Below are 21,524 nucleotides of genomic sequence, written 5' to 3' on the forward strand. Positions count from 1 at the left end.
GTGGAGGACAGGGAGGCCTGGTGTGCTGCACTCCATGGGGTCGCAAGGAGCTAGACACGACTCAGGGACTAAACAGCCATCTGTTGGACCTAGTCGGGTCACCTGACGAGGATGAGGCAGTTCTCATAAAGCAATCAGAATAGCGCCTGGCTGCAATGTTAGCCAAGAGCGTGTGGCCTCAGCCTTCTGGGCTGCAGTAACAGAGTACCGCAGGCTGGGTTGCTTGTACACAAAAAGCGTTTATTTCTCGTAGTTCTGGAGTCTGGGAAGTCCAAGATCATGACTGGCAAATTTGCTGTCTAGTAAAGGCTCACGTCTGGGTTGCAGACTGCCCACCGTGTCTGAAGGAGCAAGGATCTCTCCGTGACTCCACCCTCCTGACAGGGCCCCCTAATATCACATTGGGGGTTAGGTTTCAACATATGAATTTTAGGGGGGACACAAACATTCACTCCATACCACTTATTGAAAGTGTTAGTCACTCAAGTCATGTCTGACTCTTTGCGACCCCAGGGACTGTAGCCCACCAGGCTCTTCTGTCCATGGGATTCTCCAGGCAAGAATCCTGGAGTAGGTTGCCATTCCCTTCTCCAGGGGCTCTTCCTGACCCATGGATCAAACCTGCATCTCCTGCATTGGCAGGCGAATTCTTTACCACTGCTCCACCTGGGAAGCTAGAGTATATGCTTTCAGTTCAGTTCAGTTCAGTCGCTCAGTCGTGTCCGACTCTTTGCGATCCCATGAATCATAGCACGCCCGGCCTCCATGTCCATCACCAACTCCCGGAGTTCACTCAGACTTACGTCCATCGAGTCAGTGATGCCATCCAGCCATCTCATCCTCTGTCGTCCCCTTCTCCTCCTGCCCCCAATCCCTCCCAGCATCAGAGTCTTTTCCAATGAGTCAACTCTTCACATGAGGTGGACAAAGTACTGGAGTTTCAGCTTCAACATCATTCCTCCCAAAGAACACCCAGGACTGATCTCCTTCAGAATGGACTGGTTGGATCTCCTTGCAGTCCAAAGGACTCTCAAGAGTCTTTTCCAACACCACAGTTCAAAAGCATCAATTCTTTGGTGCTCAGCTTTCTTCACAGTCCAACTCTCACATCCATACATGACCACTGGAAAAACCATAGCCTTGACTAGACGGACCTTTGTTGGCAGAGTAATGTCTCTGTTTTTCAATATGCTATCTTGGTTGGTTATAACTTTCCTTCCAAGGAGTAAGCGTCTTTTAATTTCATGGTTGCAATCACCATCTGCAGTGATTTTGGGGCCCCCCAAAATAAAGTCTGACACTGTTTCCACTGTTTCCCATCTATTTCCCATGAAGTGATGGGACCAGATGCCATGATCTTTGTTTTCTGAATGTTGAGCTTTAAGCCAACTTTTTCACTCTCCTCTTTCACTTTCATCAAGAGTCTTTTTAGTTCCTCTTCACTTTCTGCCATAAGGGCGGTGTCAAATCTGAGGTGATTGATGTTTCTCCCAGCAATCTTGATTCCAGCTTGTGCTTATTTATTATTTCCTTAATAAGTGTTGGGGGGCACCCCTGATGGCTCAGCGGTAAAGAATCTACCTGCCAATGTAGGAGACAGGGATTCTATCCCTGGGTCGGGAAGATCCCCTGGAGAAGGGAATGGCAACCCACTCCAGTATTCTTGCCTGGAGAATCCCATGGATGGAGGAGCCTGGCGAGTTACAGTCCGTGGGGTGAGAAAGAGTTGGACACGACTGAGCACACGCGGCACAAACATACATTCTCGTTTGCTTCTGTAAAGTTATACATTATTTTCTGAATCCTTTCCTCAAATGAGGAAACATTTTATAAAGTAAATACTTATCTCTGATACAATATATTGTAAGTTTGAATTTTCACATATTAAATTTGGATAAAGTGATAGGCATCATGTTACATTTTCTTTCTTAATTTAAGAGTATTCATTTAAAAAAAAGATAGTAGCTAATCTACTAGCCTGGACCTGAAGTACTGTTGCTTATTATGTATTAACTAATTTAATCTTCCTGATAATTTTCTACGTTACTTACTGTTGTATTTCCCATTTTATAATGAGGAATCTGGGTATAGGGGGGTTAACTGGCTTGCCCAAATTCACACACTTAATCTGTGGTATTGCCTAGATTCTTTGTTTCTGGCTGCTGTTCAGGTGACTCTCCTGAGTCACCTCTTCTGGAAGGTTCTCAGGCAGAAGCAGTACAACTGCTTGTTGGGGGCTGGGAGGTAGGGCTTGTTATAAGAGGACCCTGGGTACACCTTCATGGCCTTCAGTTCAGTTCAGTCGCTCAGTTGTGTCTGACTCTTTTCGACCCCATGGACTGCAGCACGCCAGGCCTCCCTGTCCATCACCAACACCCGAGTCCACCCAAACCCATGTCCATCGAGTTGCTGATGCCATCCAACCATCTCATCCTCTGTCGTCCCCTTTTCCCCCTGCCTTCAATCTTGCCCAGCATCAGAGTCTTTTCCAATGAGTCAGCTCTTTGAATGAGGTGGCCAAAGTATTGGAGTTTGTCAGCTTCAGCATCAGTCCTTCCAATGAATATTCAGGACTGATCTTCTTTAGGATGGACTGGTTGAGTCTCCTTGCAGTCCAAGGGACTCTCAAGAGTCTTCTCCAACACCACAGTTCAAAAGTATCAATTCTTCAGTGCTCAGCTTTCTCTATGGTCCAACTCTCACATCCATACGTGACTATGGGAAAAATCATAGCCTTGACTAGATGGACCTTTGTTGGCAAAGTGATGTCTCTGCTTTTTAATATGCTGTCTAGGTTGGTCATAGCTTTTCTTCCAAGGAGCAAGCGTCTTTTAATTTCATGGCTGCAGTCACCATCTGCAGTGCTCTTGGAACCCAAGACAAGGTTGTAGGTAACAGAGCCCAACCGGTTCTTTCAAGCAGAAAAGGCATCTACCAGTGCAAACCATTTAGCACCCAGAATCCATAGAAGGCTGAAGATCAGGAGTGAACAGAAATTAAGGAGGCTCCTGCCCCAATTTTGGAGGATACAGTTAAGTCTGGAGGCTTCCACCAGCCTGGCTGCTTCTGTGGCCCGAGGCCCAGCCACGGAAACCAGCTTCCAGCAGCCCTCTCCCCTGCCCTGACCTCTGGGCAGCTCTCTGGCGGGAGCACCTGATTGGCCGTACTCAGGTCACATGACACACTCCTATCTCTTTCCTTCTTCATTCACCCTTAGGCTTGGCTGCCGGGAAGGGAGAGTCTGTGCACATTTTATCCAGGGTGTCCCGAAAGCAAAAAGAAGAGTTTTGAGGTGATTGATTGGCAGCCAAAGTGACAAATGTCCTCTCCTTTGAGGACCTCAACTGGGTGCTTCCCGAGCTCCCTGGCGGCCCTGAGACTGTGTCTTTATGAGGGCTGGTATTTCCCTGGTGCACCTGGAATGGAGCTCTGTACCAGTTAAGCTTCTGTGAGCGTTTCTCACTGAGGATGATGAGTGCGTTAGCCTTTGCCTCAGAAGAAAACAAGGATGCACGCTTATTTATAGCATCTGGCTTTTTGGTTCAGAACAGACTGTTTCAGCTATGAGCTCCTTTTGTTTATGAGGGAGACAGTTGATATTTATCGTTCCTCTTAGCAAAGGAGGAAGAAAGGCACTCAAACACTTGACTGTTTCTGTATATACATTTAAGCACTTAGGGGCTGTGTTGCAGTGAACCAGTTGAGCAGAGCTGTTGGAACACACCTCCTCTCTGACCATCATCCTCCCCCTCCTCCGCACACACTGACTCCTTTGCCTCATTCCGTCAGTGCGATCATCATTCTCATCCCCCATCCCCCTTCCCTAAATCAGGTTCCAGATTCTGTTGACTTTTCACTTTTTCTCCGTAACCCCTGGCCTCCCCACGTTTCTCCGGCCGTACCACCCCACACCTGGGCCGAGTGTGCCCCCAGCACCCCATCCTGCCTGCTCGACCTTCTCAGCGAGCTGCCTTCCTCTCGTTTCCCCTCCTGCGCTTCCTAAAGGCACAGTCGTGCCTGCCTGTTGCTCGTCCATGTAGCGGAGCAGGTAAGAGGGCTCTGGGGCTCTGCCGTTCGGGGTCTGTGTTAGTGAGAGGTGAATCCGGAAGTAGCTAACAAGCTGATAGTGCCTTAACCGAGTGCGGGTTAATTTCTCCCGCACGGCAGGAGGTCTGCAGCCTCCCGAGGCGCCCAGGCCGGCCTGTCTCTGCTCAGGCATCCCGGAGAGGCACGTCTGCCCTCACGGCTCTCGCTTCCTGGCCGCCCCCCTCCAGTGTGGAGTCTGTGTCCCGGGCCGAGGGCAAAGTGTGTGCCAGCTGAGCGCTCCTCCCTTTAACTCCTGCCGACATCCTGGTGCAGGATGGAGTCGCGTGGCCAGCCCTGAGCTTTGCGTTGTGTGTCTCCAGTGTGGTCATACGAGGGGGCAGTGTCCTTCTCACATCCTGTATCGGTGTCATCACCTGTCGTTGTGTTAGTCGCTTGGGTGTGTCCAACTCTTGTGACCCCGTGGACTGTAACCCACCAGGCTCCTCTGTCCATGGGATTCCTCAGACAAGAATACAGGGGTGGGTTGCCACTCCCTTCTCCAGGGAATCTTCCTGACCCAGAATCGAACCCAGGTCTCCTGCATCGTAAGTGGATTCTTTACCGCTGAGCCACTGGGGTTTCCCTGATAAAGTCCTGTGGACAGAGGAGCCTGTTGGGCTGCAGTCCGTGGGTCATGGAGAGTCAGACGCTGAGCATGCCCCCTCCTCGTCTCCGTTCCTCCTGAGCACCACCTGCCTTCTCCTGCCCCGAGCCGCGAGGGGCTTCCCTGCAGAGAAGTGGCCACAGCCTCCGAGGGCACTCTCTGCTGCCGTGGGCACTGTGGCCACAGCCTCCGAGGGCGCTCTCTGCTGCCGTGGGCACCGTGGCCACAGGCTGCCATGGGTGCTCTCTGCTGCTGTGGGCGCCATGGCTACAGCCTCCGAGGGTGCTCTCTGCCCCCTCAGGGTGCTGCTGCTCTGTTCGTTCTGGAAGCTCCTAGCTCCATTCCTTTTCGTTCCTCCCAGCAACCGCTCATTCCATCTTTAGAGAGAAAACGGGCTGATCCACGTCTCTGGGTCTAAGGGCTGCTCCTCTGCATCCTGCAGAACCTGCCTCCTTGCAGGAAGGCCTCGCCCCGGGGTCCGTTGTTCTGGGGGCCTGGGCCTCTGGCTTATCTCGTTTCTTCTCTGCCTACTTGCTCCTCTCAGGTTGCCTCTGCATTCTCCCTTAATTCTAAAGTGTCCTTCCCTCTAATGAACACACACACGCGCGTGTGCATGCGTGCACACACACACACAGGCCTTCTGTGCCATATGTTTGCTCCTCAGTATGCAGGCCAGACACTTTGGGATCCCCTCACCGCCCCATCTCACCAGCCCCCTGCTCCTTCCTTGCTGATGCCAGCTGAAGCCACATTCCTCAGCTCTGCGCTTGGCTCTGAAGGCCCCAGCCCCCGTCCACCTAGGGCTGGCCTTCCCACCCTGGTGTGCACCCTCCCCGTCCGCGATCTCCCGAAGTTCTGGTGCGGCCGGGCCACTCTGTGCGGAAACCAGAGGCTCCTCCTCGTCTGGGTGGCCTGGATCTGTAGCTCTGCCCCCGGAGAGAGGATCCAGGGAAGCCAGGAACTCTGCCCTGGGTATTTTCTCAGAGTGCAGCTGGGCTGGGCTGAGGTGGGAGGGCGAGGATGTGGCGTTAACACCGGGCTGGACTTTGAGAGCACAGAGGCGGGGGAGCGAGGCTGGGTGGGGAGGGAGGGGGCAGTCAGAGGAGGCACGGCCTGTGGGCGCTCAGCGCTGCAGCCCCAGCCACGCCTGCCTCCAGTCCCAGAGACCTTGGCGGGTCACCCTGGGCCGCCTGCCCCCGGCACGCAGAAGCGTGCGGTCCTGCCTCCGTGTCTGTGTGCCCGGCCTCTTCCGGGAGTGGCGGTGGTGTAGTTGCTCAGTCGTGTCCAACTCTCGTGACCCCGTGGACTGTAGCCCACCAGGCTCCTCTGTCCATGGGGTTCTCTAGGCAAGAATACTGGAGTGGGTTGCCATTTCCTTCTCCAGGGCATCTTCCCAACCCAGGGATCGAACCCAGGTCTCCCGCATTGCAGGCAGATTCTTTACTGACTGAGCCACCAGGACGCCCTGAAGTACCAGTTCCAAATCCCAGCTGTGTGTTTTCCCTTCTCATCCGTGAAAGCCCAGCTCAAGTGCATTCTTCCAGGATGCCATTCCTGTTCCCCAAGACCACCTTCGCAGGGCTTTCCGTTTCCTCCTCTTGGGAGCCCTGTCAGTCAGGACCTTGCGTTTGAGCAGTGTACTGTACCTTCCTCTTTCCCAGGGCTTTCCGTTTCCTCCTCTTGGGAGCCTGTCAGTCAGGACCTTGCGTTTGAGCAGTGTACTGTACCTTCCTCTTTCCCTGTACCACACGAAAAGCTCCTTGGGGTCAAGGGTTGTGTTGTACAAATAGATGAATGTCACATGCGTTATCCTAAATGGAAATAACCACACTCAAAAAGCTACATACTGTGTGATTTCATTTCTACGACATTTCTTGCAAAGGAAAAGTCATAAGGACAAATGTAGTTTCCAGTCTTGAAGTGGCAGGGGGTGCGGTTGGGGGGTGCTGAGGCAGTACCAAGACAGTTTCTCTGCAAAAGAACACAGGAGAATTTGGGGGGCAGGGGTGGCAGATTGGACTGCACTTCATTTAGTCTGTATTGGTGGTTGCGTTGTTATATACATTTTCCCAAACTCTCAGAACTATGCACTAAGATGCGTAACATGGACTGTAAATAAAACATGCTGAGACTGAACCAGAAAAGGCTGTGTCAGCCAGCTGCAGACCGTCCCGGCCTCTGGCACGTGTGTGGCGGCCAGGGGCCCGCGGGGGCGCTCACTGCGGGAGGGTGCACTCAATGCTCCTGGAGGCCGATCTGGCGGGACCTGCCTCCATGTGCCAGACACACGCTCACACCTGTCCAGCCGCAATGCTGGCGCTCACACCCGTCTGTCTGCCTTCTTCTTTCCGAACCAGTGCTTAGAAAGAGCCATGAAGTTTGCCTTCGAGGAGTTCCATCTCTGGTACCAGTTTGCTCTGTCGCTCATGGCTGCTGGAAAAGTGAGTCTCCCCCTGCAACATGTGGTCCTCCGCGTCCATGGTTAACTTGACTTTCATGGGATGAGGTGGTGCCCGGCAGACGTCTGCACAAATTCTCTGAAACTCTCCTTGGTCATTCAGAAATGAACGGTCACATTTAATTATGTGGGGCCCAACATGGAGACATTACTGAGGAGAAAAATTTTGAAATTCTTCGTTTTTTCTAGTTGTTGTAACTTTATTAAGATATGGCTTAAACTGAGGTTGGTTCTTCACACCGACCCCTTTCACTTGTCTAAGAGTGTCAGCTGTTCCTGGAGGGGCACATCTATTAATTATCTTTAGCAAGAGATGGTACGAGGCTGTGTGTGGTTGAAAGTGAGGACTGTGGAGAGGGGCCTGGTGCTGTGCTCTCCCACATGCCCCACGGTGGGTCCCTCGGTGTCCACCCCACAGACATGTGGTACCAGCTTCACAGACTTGTCATCAGGTAGTGAGATGACACTCACAAGGTGCTTAAAATAGTCCCTGCACGAACACACTCAATAACGACAGTGGCCACTGTTTTTCTTGTTAATTTGGGCCCTTTACTAAATAGTCAAGTCTGAGACACAAGATTTTTGGGGGCAAGTGGAGACAGATGTTTTGTATGGTACACTTTAAATTGGGCTTCCTTGGTGGCTCAGATGGTAAAGAATATGTCTGCAGTGCAGGAGACCTGGGTTTGATCCCTGGGTCGGGAAGATCTCTTGGAGAAGGGAATGGCAACCACTCCAGTACTCTTGCCTGGAGAATCCCATGGACGGAGGAGCCTGGTGGGCCACAGTCCATGGGGTCGCAAAGAGTCACACACGTTTTAAGCTGGGTAGTTTATTCTTTATAATACCGTAAATCTCCGCTGTCTTTTCTTTTCCTTACTTTTACAGCAACTACACAAGTAGGGAATAAAGCGAGGGCAACAATTCCAGGGAGGCATTTTCACTTGCTTTGACAGTTTACTCCCCAGTCCCCTAAAAGTTCCAACCCTGGTTACCACCATCCCCAGACCCCTGCTTGGTTGGGCCCAAGTTGGAAAACCTCATTCAGAGGGTGTCCTCATCAGAAACCCCTCTGGGAAGACTTCAGTATTTGGTTCTGGTCAGAAACGTTGAGTCTCACAGAGACACTCTCCTTTGCCAAGTCTGCGCGTGCCGTGAAGGTGCTGAAGGAGTGCATCCGCCTGAAGCCAGACGACGCCACCATCCCGCTGCTGGCCGCCAAGCTGTGCGTGGGCTCCCTGCACTGGGTGAGTGCCCCTGAGGCCTTCTCCTTCATCTGGGTGGAGAGGAGACAGTAGGAATTCATCGTCTGCACACAAGCAAGGCTGCTCGAGCCCGGGCTCCTGGCCTGGGCCACTGGCCTTCTCAGGCCTTAGCTCCCACCCCAGGGACTTCAGGGAACCAGTAAAGCTCCAGGTGTTTCTTTTTCATGGGAATGTGCTTCAGAGGTAGAAATGGTGAGATAGAACTGGAACGCATACTCAGATGCATCCTGTACGCAAGTCATACAGGACCGGAAAGGGCTGGTCCCTTAGCGGTTCCCTCTTAGCCTGAGCTCTTCTGTAAAGCCAAGAGTCACCCTCCGCCTTAGCTCGTGTGTAAACCCAGCCTCCTTCACCCCTCTGCTTGCACAGAGGCTTTCCTCTCAAACGTTCTTGTTCAGGTTAGAATTTGGGAAGAGCCCAATCTGTAACAGTTGCTATTCGGTCCCTAAGTCGTGTCCGGCTCTTTGTGGCCCCGCAGACTGCAGCACATCTGGTCTCCCTATCCTTCACTGTCTCCCGGAATTTGCTCACGTCCATTGATTCGGTGTACTTCCTCAGAAATACACCATTTGAGCAGACACTAGAAAACTCAGACTATTGCTGAGATGGTATATAGATGATTGTCACATACAGTGGAGTCTTAATGTCTTTCTTTAACTTCATGTTAAGGTTAGTGATAAGAAGTTGCTCGAAAGACTGAGGCTCTTGGCTAGGTTTTTAGTATGGTCCTTGTTGCTTGTTTTTTTTTCCGTTTATTCTCACCCAGCGGAGGGGGAATCGGAGGTGGGGGGAGGCGGGAAATGTGGAAGAAAAAAGGCATTTTGAAAGAGCAGGTTCTCACCTGAAATACAGCTGTGAAGGTGTCGTGTGGCCCATGCAGGTTTCAGCAGCTTGGCGTGGCAAGCGAGGGGGCAAGCAGGCAGATTCTGAGGGGGGCCAGGGCCGGGGACCAAACCTTTGCACTTTGAACGTGCCAGCTTCCAGCTGTGACTCTGCCACACAGCTTCCAGCGATGGCACTGTTCATCTCCATGACGCCTTGTATAAACCTCTTTTTCAAGATGAGAATAGCAAGTCATTTCTGTGTTTTTTTAGTATTTTTATTATTAAAATTTCCAAATACCACGGAAGGAAAGAGTGTAATCAGCCATCACCCATGTGCTGTCCCCCAGCTTCAATAATATCAATACTTACCATGCTCCAGAGGAACAAACCTTGCTACTTGTGTCTCTAATGAGCTGTGCGGAAGGCCGCCTTGCCTGTGGGCGTGGCTGCGGCTGCACTCCTTTCCCACTGGAAGCTGCTGGTGTGACACCCACGTCCTGTGCGTTGTACAGGCTTGGCCAAAAAGTTCATTCGGGTTCCTGGCCTGTATTCAGAGGCCTGAACAAACTTTCTGGCCAACTCAATAAAATACATAGTGGAGTTCTGACATTTTTAACAGCTTATAGGAGAGAAAACCCAAGCCTAAAGGACTCTTTGTATCATGCTAAACAGGAAAGACTCAAGCACAAAACATTTCAAGAACTTTGTTCTTTACAACTCACACACATAGACGTGTGGAGCTCCCGAGTGCCCAGCACAGCCTCGTCACAGAGCCAGCTGGGGAAGAGCAGAGACGGAAGAGCCCCCCAGAGCGCGAAAGGGGCCTTGGGAAAGAGGCAGAAGAGCAATACGGGGAAGTTTAAAGGAAAAAGGCCAGGTGGGGGTCCTGAGGCCTGTTTGAGAGGCTCAGATTAAGAGAAGGCAGTCTCCAGAGTGGCCCTGGAAGGCTGGGGCCTTATTTTAACAGTGACTCATCAGAAATCACCGTTGGCAGCGGACGCTGTTGGGAGCTCTCAGTAGAAATTCCGCAGGTGGTTGTTGTTGTTAACTGATCTGGTTTTTCAGTTGGAAGAAGCTGAGAAGTTTGCCAAAACGGTGGTTGATGCGGGAGAGAAAACGTCAGAGTTCAAGGCCAAAGGCTACCTGGCCCTGGGGCTGACCTACAGTCTGCAGGCCACTGACGGTGAGTGGGGCCGCCCACGGGGCTGGCGGCACTGCCGCTCCCCCAAGTGTCCAGAGGGCACGGCGTGGGCCCCCCTGTCCCGGGGTCCCTGCCCCCGGCGTCCTCTTTGCTCAGACAGGGCAGAGACGGGGAGCAGGTGACGATGGCCCTGGGCCTGGGCGCCCAGGCCCCTCTTCACGGGGGCATGTGCTGGTGGAGCCTTGCTGGAAGATGTGGGGGGTCTGCCCAGAGCTGTGCGATGAGAGATGACTCAACCCACCTGGCCTGACCCAGCTGTGCCCCAGCCCCGGCCCGAGCCCGCCCCATGTGAAGGGATGTTGGTCTTAGACACAAGAACACAGGAGTGTTCGGGGCTCACCTCCCCCAGAAAGCCCACCTTGGGTTCTCAGGGCCCGTCCCCTCCGTTTGCACGTCTTAGTTCACAGGCGTGTGTGTGTAGTCCAGGGGTGCACAGTACATGCAGTGACTCTGTACATTCTGGATGTATTTACTGCTTCAGTAGATGTGTTCTTGGCTAAAAACAAATCTTAAGTGTGTTTTTTGCACTTAATGAGGTTTTCAATTCAATGTTTACAGAAAGGGTCAATTGATAAATTGTTTTTATGATCTCTATTATTTCTTGAACGTTTTGCTGTGAAATGTAACACAGATACCCCCCCCCAAAATCTCAAAAATTATCTAACTCAATAAATTAGTATAAGGGAAAATATTCTTACAGTCACCACCCTGCTCAGGAGATAGAACTTTGCCAGCCACCTGGGAGCCCTTCATGTGTCCCCAGCAATTACAGCCCCTTAAGAGAAAACACTACCCTAGCACTCATTTCCTTTTTCTTCCTTCATAATATTGCTAGGGTTTATTTCACATGTTACCCCAAATCTTTCTTTCCTCTGCTCTAAAATATCAAAGATCCTGGAGAAATTTTGCATATCCATTGATTTTCAGTAATGGATTTCTTGCTAATTTTTCATATACATTTGATATACTGGCAATACCCAAAACATCTTTTAACTATGGCAGACTTTCAGTGAAGTGAAATTTAGTACCTTGTATTTATCCATGTAAATTCTTGGTTTGGTCTGTACCCCTGATTAGCCCTGTAACTTTGGGTGAGTCGCATGGCCCTGTTGGGTTCATCTGTGTCTGTGGTTCCCCTGGTTCACCCCTCTGCTTCCCTCTAGCTCACTTACTATTGTTCTGAGTTAGCCATAGGTTTCAGCTACATCCAGTTCTGGCAGCCCTCCGCCATCCTCAGAGCAGTGTCAGGATGGGCTCTGCCTTGTTGGATTTGTTAGATAAGGGCCATCTCCAGAGGCAACCATAAGCAGGATCCTCTAGGACTTTTTCTGTTGTTGCAGCAAGAAGTATCTTTTTAGTTTCTACCAGATTCTGAGGTGCCGTTTCTCATGTGCTGTATACCGGGGAAGGGTTGAGCTGATTTAGTCTCACTGTTGAGCTTGCCTGGTCTGTCTCTGGGGTTCACATCAAGATATCAGAGGTATTGCCCATGTGAATTAAACTTGTCTTTCATGGCCTTAGGCTGGTGTCCTTGGTTCTTGGTGCCAGAAGGCTCTCTGAAGACTGTTTAATCCACCCACTGGTGCTTGAATCTCTCCTAGTCCATTTTGGCAGAATCGTGCTTCACCTGGGGATTACACGCCTGCCCTTGAGAATGTTTTTCTGTCTGGAATTCCCAGCTGGTCTTTTGAAGATGGGCCCCTTTTCCTGGGGGTGCCAAGATTGACCAGCCACCGCCCATTCTCCCCTTGGCATGGTTGCACAGTTACACCCAAGCGTAAGGACCTCAGGTTGACCTAGCCTTTGTCTGCTAGCCTCTATAGCACCGGGGCAGGCTGGGCAGGTAGGCACCCAGAATCTGTGGCTCTTAATCCAGTCAAATGTGTGGTTTTGTGATGTTTGGTATTTGTTGAAAACTCCCTGATCTCCATGTTGCTGACTAACTGAACCCTTTCCTTAGCTTCTCTGCGAGGGATGCAGGAGGTCCTTCAGAGAAAGGCGCTTCTTGCGTTTCAGAGGTGAGTGGGAGTTCCTCTCTTCACTCGGCTGTACACAATGACACCAGAGTGTGGTGAGTATAAAAAGAAGAGATATTTATAAGGATTATGTAAACAGTGTTCCACCCCTGGAAGTCTTTCCTCTTGAGCACTGAACATACAGCATAAAACTTGCTGCATCACTTGTTGCCATGTAGATCCGCATTCTTCATCTGTTTATTAATCTGGGCACATTTTCATTCCTAATCGAGTTATTTCAGCTCCAAGAGAGGTACTTTTTATGTCCACGGAGATGATTCCTTTTATTAAAGACATTTTTCATCATCTAGAAAAAGGATCATTCTTTGCTTGCTTTTTTCTTTTTTAACATGTCAAGCTGCAGATTTTTATATTAGGAAATGAAAAAAGCCAGATATTAGGACAGTCTCTGAAATACTACCTAAGACAGTCAGGCCAGCAGGCCCAGGGCTCTCTATCCCTGCCGTGCTCTGTAACACCTTACAGTCACCTCCATTGCCGTGCCTTTCACGAAATTAGAGAAGGCCTTATGTTAGACGATGCTTGTATGTCCCAGGGCTCGTTCACACCCTTCACTTGAGCCTTGGCCCACATCAGTAAGTAGACAAGACAAGGTGTGTGTTCATTGCAGGTGAGGGTCTGAGACGCAGGGATGAAGAGCCAGAGCCCTGTGGCTGTGAAAGTCGAGAAGGTCAAGGTCTCTGATGCTGACCAGCTTCTCTGGTATCCGCTACACCACTGCTGCTGCGGCTAAGTCATGTTTGACTCTTTGCAACCCTGTGGACTGTAGCCTGCCAGGCTCCTCTGCCCATGGGATTCTCCAGGCAAGAATACTGGAGTGGGTTGTCATGCCCTCCTTCAGGGGATCTACCCAACCCAGGAACTGAACCCAGGTCTCTTACATCTCCTGCATTGGCAGGCGGGTTCTTTACCACCAGTGCCATGTGGGAAGCCCCTGTACCATGGTGCCCTGATCTGATTCTTACTGGAGGTATAATGAATCACTGAGAGTATAGCACCGTGACGTCCAATGTAGAATTAGTATTGACCCTGTCGCCTTAAATATCTGTGTTACCCTGATTTCTTGTTGTTATGTTAGAAGCTCAGTTACCTACCCTGAAGTTCTAGGAGGATCTCTCAGTTCAGTTCAGTCGCTCAGTCATCTCTGACTTTTTGTGACCCCGTGAATCACAGCACGCCAGGCCTCCCTGTCCATCACCAACTCCCAGAGTCTACTCAAACTCATGTCCATTGAGTTGGTGATACCATCCAGCCATCTCATCCTCTGTCGTCCCCTTCTCCTCCTGCCCCCAATCCCTCCCAGCATCAGAGTCTTTTCCAATGAGTCAACTCTTTGCATGAGGTGGTCAAAGTATTGGAGTTTCAGCTTCAGCATCAGTCCTTCCAATGAACACCCAGGACTGATCTCCTTTAGGATGGACTGGTTGGACCACCTTGCAGTCCAAGGGACTCTCAAAAGTCTTCTCCAACACCACAGTTCAAAAGCATCAATTCTTCAGCGCTCAGCATTCTTCACAGTCCAACTCTCACATCCATACATGACCACTGGAAAAACCATAGCCTTGACTAGATGGACCTTTGTTGGCAAAGTAATGTCTCTGCTTTTGAATATGCTGTCTTGGTTGGTCATAACTTTTCTTCCAAAGAGTAAGCGTCTTTTAGTTTCATGGCTGCAATCACCATCTGCAGTGATTTTGGAGCCCCCAAAAAATAAAGTCTGACACTGTTTCCACTGTTTCCCCATCTATTTCCCATGAAATGATGGGACCGGATGCCATGATCTTCGTTTTCTGAATGCTGAGCTTGAAGCCAACTTTTTCACTCTCCCCTTTCACTTTCATCAAGAGGCTTTTTAGTTCCTCTTCACTTTCTGCCATAATGGTGGTGTCATCTGCATATCTGAGGTTATTGATATTTCTCCCGGCAATCTTGATTCCAGCTTGTGCTTCATCCAGCCCAGCATTTCTCATGATGTACTACTCTGCATATAAGTTAAATAAGCATGGTGACAATATATAGCCTTGACGTACTCCTTTTCCTATTTGGAACCAGTCTGTTGTTCCATGTCCAGTTCTAAACTGTTGCTTCCTGACCTGCATATAGGTTTCTCAAGAGGCAGGTCAGGTGGTCTGGTATTCCCATCTCTGGAAGTTTTCCACAGTTTATTGTGATCCACATAGTCAAAGGCTTTGGCATAGTCAATAAAGCAGAAATAGATGTTTTTCTGGAACTCTCTTGCTTTTTCGATGATCCACCGGATGTTGGCAATTTGGTCTCTGGTTCCTCTGCCTTTTCTAAAACTAGCTTGAACATCTGGAAGTTCATGGTTCACGTATTGCTGAAGCCTGGCTTGGAGAATTGTGAGCATTACTTTACTAGGGTGTGAGATGAGTGCAATTGTGCGGTAGTTTGAGCATTCTTTTGGTCCCTGATAATTGCTGATGGATCTCTGTTCTTAGAACCAGGGTTGCTGTAGGTCCGTCACCATGGACGTGCTCCTTTTTTAAGGAGATCATTACCGCTGGGTTCAGTTAGTCTGAGATGCTTTCATCTCTTTCCTTTCCCTTTCTTAGCAGGCTCACCATAGCTCCTTCACATTGCCAGTCCCAGACTGGTTAATGACAGAAAGTACCAACTGACAGCTGCAAACAGACCTCCTGTCTCTGTGCGAAGTTTCTGTTGATGCTCTTCAGCACCGAGTGTGGAAAGCATTTCCATTTCAAATGATTTGGAGTTTTAAATTTTCCAGTCCTAATTTATAAAACCCACACATGGATGCCTAAGAAAGTGGTCATTACATCTGTTTCACTTTTCTTAAACCAGCTCATCTTATTGGCTCTCTAAAAACAGCCATGGTGGTGGTCTGCCTTGAGCCGCAGAACTCATAACTTCATGTTATATAACAGCTGTTCCCTTGGCCTGAATTTCTTTTTGTTCCTCTTTTTCTTAGTTTCTAATTCAAAGGGATTTTTAAAATATTAGTTCGTATGGGAATAAAGAGGAATAAAATCCTACTAACCCATGTGATTATATTGGGGAAGGCTAACCTAAATTTGTATTTATGTGTATTTAAGTATATTTTCCAAAGGAATCAAAATATTTTGTTTCAAGTACACATTAACTAGGACTTTCCTAGTGTTACAGTACATGTCACAAAAATCTATAAGGAAACGATTTTAAGTACACCAGAAGGACTTGTATTCTTATATGTAAATGGATATTTAAAAATCATTTGGGTGAAAATTTTTTTTACCATATATTTTAAGTCTTCCCACAATTCTGTTAATACAACTGTTTGGTAATTTTTGGTTAAAAAGAAAATGATGTAACTCAAAAAGTGGTGAGGCTGCAGAGCTAACGTGAAAATTAACTCCGTTATGACTGGAGTCTGAATTCAGAAAGGTTTGCTCCCTCTTGGATTCAGAAAGGTGATTTTTGAAGACATCCCAGTTACGTAATTGCACCAAAATATTGAGACTTTCAGCTGTTCATATGCTTATAAGTTCAGCCTAAGAGGTTGAACCAACTCATTGTCCTATACAAAAGTGTAGTGAAGAAAAACAGTGTTGTTTGCAGAGCTTGCTAAGAAGATGAACTGATCTGAGTGGCAGCTTCTGGGGGCTCTCATTGGGGCTAGGGCCTGGCATCACAGTAGGTACTGCATGTGTGGATGGATGGATGGATGGATGGATGGATGGATGGATGGATGGCTGAGTGGACGGCTGGCTGGCTGAGTGGCTGCATGAATGGATGAGTGAGTGAGTGGATGGATGGATGGATGGATGGATGGCTGAGTGAATTACTGGCTGGCTGAGTAGATGGATGGATGAATGAATGACTGGATGGATGGATGGATGGGTGGATGAATAGATGTGGCCTCAGTGGGCCAGTAGTTTAACAGTTGCTCTGTTCCTGTGGGAGAAGCATGGAATTAATGAATATGGAGGCGCTTTGACAAGGGAAGCACTTCGTGAGCTTCCCTGTGATGACACTTTTAGGAATTTGAATTTCTCTTAGCAGCTTCACCAGGTACTCACCGCGTGGGAATGGGGTTTAGAGGGCTGCTCTCTTCTCACGTACAGAGTCCAGTAGGCTTGCGGTTTTCAAGATCACTAACGCCCTTCCTCTCGCCTGCACTGCTTGATGATTTCTGTCGAGCAGGTTTTCTGTGGGCGTACAGATACGGTGTCACAGGCAGCCTCGCTGCCGAAGTTGTCCTGCACAACTGAAGAGAGGTTTTTAGAGTCTACCTGAGATGAACACCATGAACTTTTCTAGTTTTCTTGGGCAGCTCCGTGTTTCCTCTTTTCTTTCATAGGCTGAAGTGATCAGATGATCTCTTTAACCAAGTTATGGAAATAAGCTGTTTTAAAATGTGTGTGTTTAAGTTTTAACTCATTAGAAATTTGGTGACTGGATATTCATTATTAGCTGCATTGACAGTTCTTCAGATGTTGTCCTAATGCACCCCAGTGATGCCAAGATGTCTAGCACATCTCTTTCTTGGTGCTGTGGATTAATAGTTAATAATTGTTTGAAGATGCTAAGTAGGACCCTTGGTCAGAACCATTCTTATCTATACCCTGAGTTCTCCAGACCACTGCCAGCTTTCTACTTGGTTGGTGTTGGGTAGAGGCAACCATGATTTAATTTAACTTCATTTGTAAAAAATCTAAACCGTGCTGAGAAAATTATAGCTCTGTGGAATTCTTTTTGAGGGTTGTAGGAAGCTGGTTTTATTAATTGTGAAAGAAGATGAGATAAAATAAATAATGCTAACTAATTCAAAGTTTCTTCATAATTCATTTTGTATTCATTTTCCCTGAATAATTGGGAGAGACAAAAACCATGACATTCCAATCTTACTTTTTATGAACACCAAAGAAAAAAATTCTTTGATGTACAAATTCGTGGAAAACCAATGCCTGTCAAGTAATAAAAACCGGGGCATTCTGAGTAGGCCTCCGCTAGAAATTAGACATCTCCAAGGGCAACAAAGGCAGGTCTTCAGCCTCAGCTTCTCAGACTGAAGTGAGAGAGGTCCTCCAGCTGTGTTTTGAGGCAAGCTTATTTCCCAGGGATAGGAGTTTTGCTCTTAAGATTGTAAAAGGGACAGAGGATCCCACCTCAACCCCCTAGTTCCCCCGAGTCCCACACACGAGCTACAACATTTGCCCAAATCAGTTCAGTTCAGTTGCTCAGTTGTGTTCAACTCTCTGCAACCTCATGGACTGTAGCAAGCCAGGCCTCCTTGTTCATCACCAACTCCCGGAGCTTGCTCAAACTCACGTGCATCAAGTCGGTGATGCCTCCAACCATCTCATCCTCTGTCGTCCCCTTCTCCTCCTGCCTTCAGTCTTTCCCAGCATCAGGGTCTTTGCCCAAATAATGCCCCAGTTTGTTGAACTTCACATATTTTCTGGGTTGCAAACACTCAGAAGACTTTTTCCCCACAGCAGACAGACAGCCCCGTTAAAAAGGCCTCATTACTGTAGAAATCCATCCTCGGTGTGTTTGCCACAGTTGATGCCATGGTGATTTGGCATTCTTTCTCATCTTGAATTTGCTGTTAGAAGATCCTCCCTTAATCACAGAATGTTGACGGAAGAGCCTGAAGTTTTGTTCACTGTCTGGGCCTCCCCGTTTGTAACTAGTCTGCTCCACAGTGCCTCTTAAAGAAAGTAAAAGTTTGTTTTTCTCTTCCCACCAGACTGTTAAACACAGAATCATGTCTCATCTATAGCCACATTTTGATTGCTTATAAAATACAGTAGACTTCCACATGAAAGCAAGGATGGCATGCTTGCCATCAAGTAAGAGGCTAGGATAGCCTCTTCCTGTTGGTGCCAGAAGCCACCTGATAGACTAAGTCTAGTGTCTGAGCACGGAGTCTTACATGTCACAGCTGCGTGTCCTTAGAAAACTACATGGGACTTAGTAGAACCTTCAAAAGACTGAATGAATATCCTCCATTTCTCCCTGCAGTTCATCAAAAAACCAAAACCTCATTTTATAAGCAAAGCCAGGCCTTTGATTGCCATACAGTTTCTCTGAAATCCAGGAATTTGGATGAAGTAGCATCAAGGCCAAGCCAAAACTTAACCACAGCAGCCGTTGGCCTGCCAGGAGTGCTCACGCCTCCCAGGGTGACACGTGGGCGCCCAGCCCGAGGGAGGCGCCTGCCGGGGGATCAGACCGTGGCCTGCGATTCTCCACCTCAGGCTCCTTCTCGAAGCCAGGCTCATCGGCTGCCATTGCTGATGCGAGACAAAACCCAGAAACGTGTCATCCCACGTGTGCATTCCATTAGCTAGTGGACAGAGAAGAGTTTAAATGAAACAAAAACTTTAAGTTGTAGTTAGACTTTATTGTACTAAGGCTATTCGTATTTAAAAATACTGTAAAACTTTTAGCAACACGTATGACTGGTTTAAAAGTTAAAGCTGATTCAGTTCAGTTCAGTCTCTCAGTCGTGTCCAACTCTTTGCAGCCCCATGAATCGTAGCACGCCAGGCCTCCCTGTCCATCACCAACTCTCGGAGTTCACTCAGACTCACGTCCATCGAGTCAGTGATGCCATCCAGCCATCTCATCCTGTCCTCCCCTTCTCCTCCTGCCCCCAATCCCTCCCAGCATCAGAGTCTTTTCCAATGAGTCAACTCTTCGCATGAGGTGGCCAAAGTATTAGAGTTTCAGCTTTAGCATCATTCCTTCCAAAGAAATCCCAGGACTGATCTCCTTTAGAATGGACTGGTTGGATCTCCTTGCAGTCCAAGGGACTCTCAAGAGTCTTCTCCAACACCACAGTTCAAAGGCATCAATTCTTAGCGCTCCGCTTTCTTCACAGTCCAACTCTCACATCCATACATGACCACAGGAAAAACCATAGCCTTGACTAGATGGACCTTTGTTGGCAAAGTAATGTCTCTGTTTTTCAATATGCTATCTAGGTTGGTCATAACTTTCCTTCCAAGGAGTAAGTGTCTTTTAATTTCATGGCTGCAGTCACCATCTGCAGTGATTTTGGAGCCCCCCAAAATAAAGTCTGACACTGTTTCCACTGTTTCCCATCTATTTCCCATGAAGTGATGGGACCAGATGCTATGATCTTAGTTTTCTGAATGTTGAGCTTGAAGCCAACTTTTTCACTCTCCTTTTTCACTTTCATCAAGAGGCTTTTTAGTTCCTCTTCACTTTCTGCCATAAGCGTGGTGTCATCTGCATATCTGAGGTTATTGATATTTCTCCCGGCAATCTTGATTCCAGCTTGTGCTTCTTCCAGCCCAGCATTTCTCATGATGTACTCTGCATAGAGGTTAAATAAGCAGCGTGACAATATACAGCCTTGACGTACTCCTTTTCCTATTTGGAACCAGTCTGTTGTTAGGCTGATTAAAAAGTAATAATTCCCAAATAAGGAAAGAGTGCAGAAAGAAACCGGGATCAGGCAGGAAAAATAGAAAGCACCCCAAAAAGGAAATACTTAAAACCAAATATATGAATCAGTATAATAACTATAAGTGACTGTGTTATAGAGCTAGACAAAGACAGTAACACTGGATCTATAAGCAATTTAACCTGTTTGCAAGAGAGGTCACTGAACTGTAAGAACATAGCAAGTGTGAAGTAAAGAGGCCACAAGAGATAGGCCATGCAAACACGAACCGAAACGCGTCTGCAGTGTCATGTCAGTGCCATACCAACTAGGGTTTTAGTCACAAGAACTTACTGGAGACAGACTAAGATGCTATCTTGTATAAAAAGAAAACGTTGAGTCCATAAGGGCTATCAAATACTTTGATTTGTATGCACCTAGTAACATAGACGGTTGTTAAATATGGGGCCTTGGTATAAGTAAAAGGACCAATGGGAACCCTTGATGGGACAGGGCACCCAGTGGCCTCTGGCTCTAACCGCTGCCCACGCTCTTGCAGGGCCCACAGCCTGTCACCCACGGACCACCAGGCCGCCTTCTACCTGGCCCTGCAGCTCGCCATCTCCAGACAGGTCAGTCCCGCCGGCCCCGCGCCCGGCGCCCACTCCCGTCTCAGCGCGGCCTGGGGGGTACCGTCTGCATTCGGCCCCCTGGGGCTGCCCTGAAACCTCTCTCCGGGACGCTGAGTTCTCGCATAGGCCCCAGGGTTTCGTCCGCTGGAGCAGCAGCTGTGCAGACACAAGGCAGGCCGGGCCCTGCTTTTGGAGATCACACCCGCAATCTGGAGGGCTCCCCGGGTCGGGTGGGGACGGGGCAGCACTTGGTGACCCCAGGGGTCGCCAGGGAGCCCCCGTCGCTCGCTCACAGAGCCCGGGGCTGAGCTGCGCGGCAGGGACTCCGTCACCGGAGGGGCCCGGACGTCGGCCGGAGGATGCCGGTGGTGTGCGCAGAGGAGACCCGTCCCTTTCAAACACGGAGGACGGTGAACAGTGATGCACAGGGGCTCCCAGAAACGAGCCCCCGCGGTGCCCGCCTGGCCTCAGAGACTCGCTCCACTGGTCTCCACCTTCCCGGCGGCAGCTTCCTGATGCTGCCTTTACCGCCCTCCCCCGCTGCGGCCCCCTCCCAGCGGTCCTGGGGACTCTGGCCCGGTGCCCACCGGCCTACCAGTGAGAGACGCTGGTGGTGACCCCAGCACATTCCCGAGCGCCCGCTGGAGGGTGACTCAAGGGTCAGCTCCCCAGACACGCCCTTCCACAGGCCAGGCTGTGCCCACGCATCTGACCTCCTGGAGCCTGGCAAAGGGTGCTAGGCGGCTCCCGTTAGGGGCCGGGGACCGTGGGAACCAAGAGACCCCGTCCGTGTCCAGGTCCTGCCGCCTGGCCTCGCGCGGCTCACCGCTGGCCTGACCACGCGCTGCTGCAGCGAGAGCTGTGGGCTGGTGACCCACCGCCCACCTCCCTCGGTGCCAGGACCTCCTCCCGCCTCCTCCGTGAAGCCCCTTCACACGGCTCCCTACTCCGCTCCTCCCTCCTGCCCTGTGCTCCTGTTCGCTGTCTTTCTCTCTAGACTTCAGGTTCCCCAAGGGCAGGAACCCCCATCTGTCACCATCACT

General features: G+C 49.5%; 1 protein-coding gene across 17 annotated transcripts in view; it reads left to right on the forward strand.

Annotated features, from left to right (window-relative positions):
- The window catches only part of TTC7B (tetratricopeptide repeat domain 7B), a 273,939-nt gene that overhangs the window by 170,088 nt on the left and 82,327 nt on the right, over nt 1-21,524 (forward strand). For all 17 annotated transcript variants that reach the window (XM_070378355.1, XM_070378356.1, XM_070378354.1 and 14 more), the window contains 5 exons: nt 7,048-7,131; nt 8,291-8,395; nt 10,303-10,420; nt 12,399-12,456; nt 20,409-20,481. In XM_070378355.1, the coding sequence (XP_070234456.1) occupies nt 7,048-7,131; nt 8,291-8,395; nt 10,303-10,420; nt 12,399-12,456; nt 20,409-20,481 (438 nt within the window). The remainder of the gene's footprint in view (nt 1-7,047; nt 7,132-8,290; nt 8,396-10,302; nt 10,421-12,398; nt 12,457-20,408; nt 20,482-21,524) is intronic.

This window comes from Bos mutus, chromosome 10 (assembly GCF_027580195.1).
Source record: "Bos mutus isolate GX-2022 chromosome 10, NWIPB_WYAK_1.1, whole genome shotgun sequence".
In the NCBI taxonomy this organism is placed as follows: Eukaryota; Metazoa; Chordata; class Mammalia; order Artiodactyla; family Bovidae; genus Bos; species Bos mutus.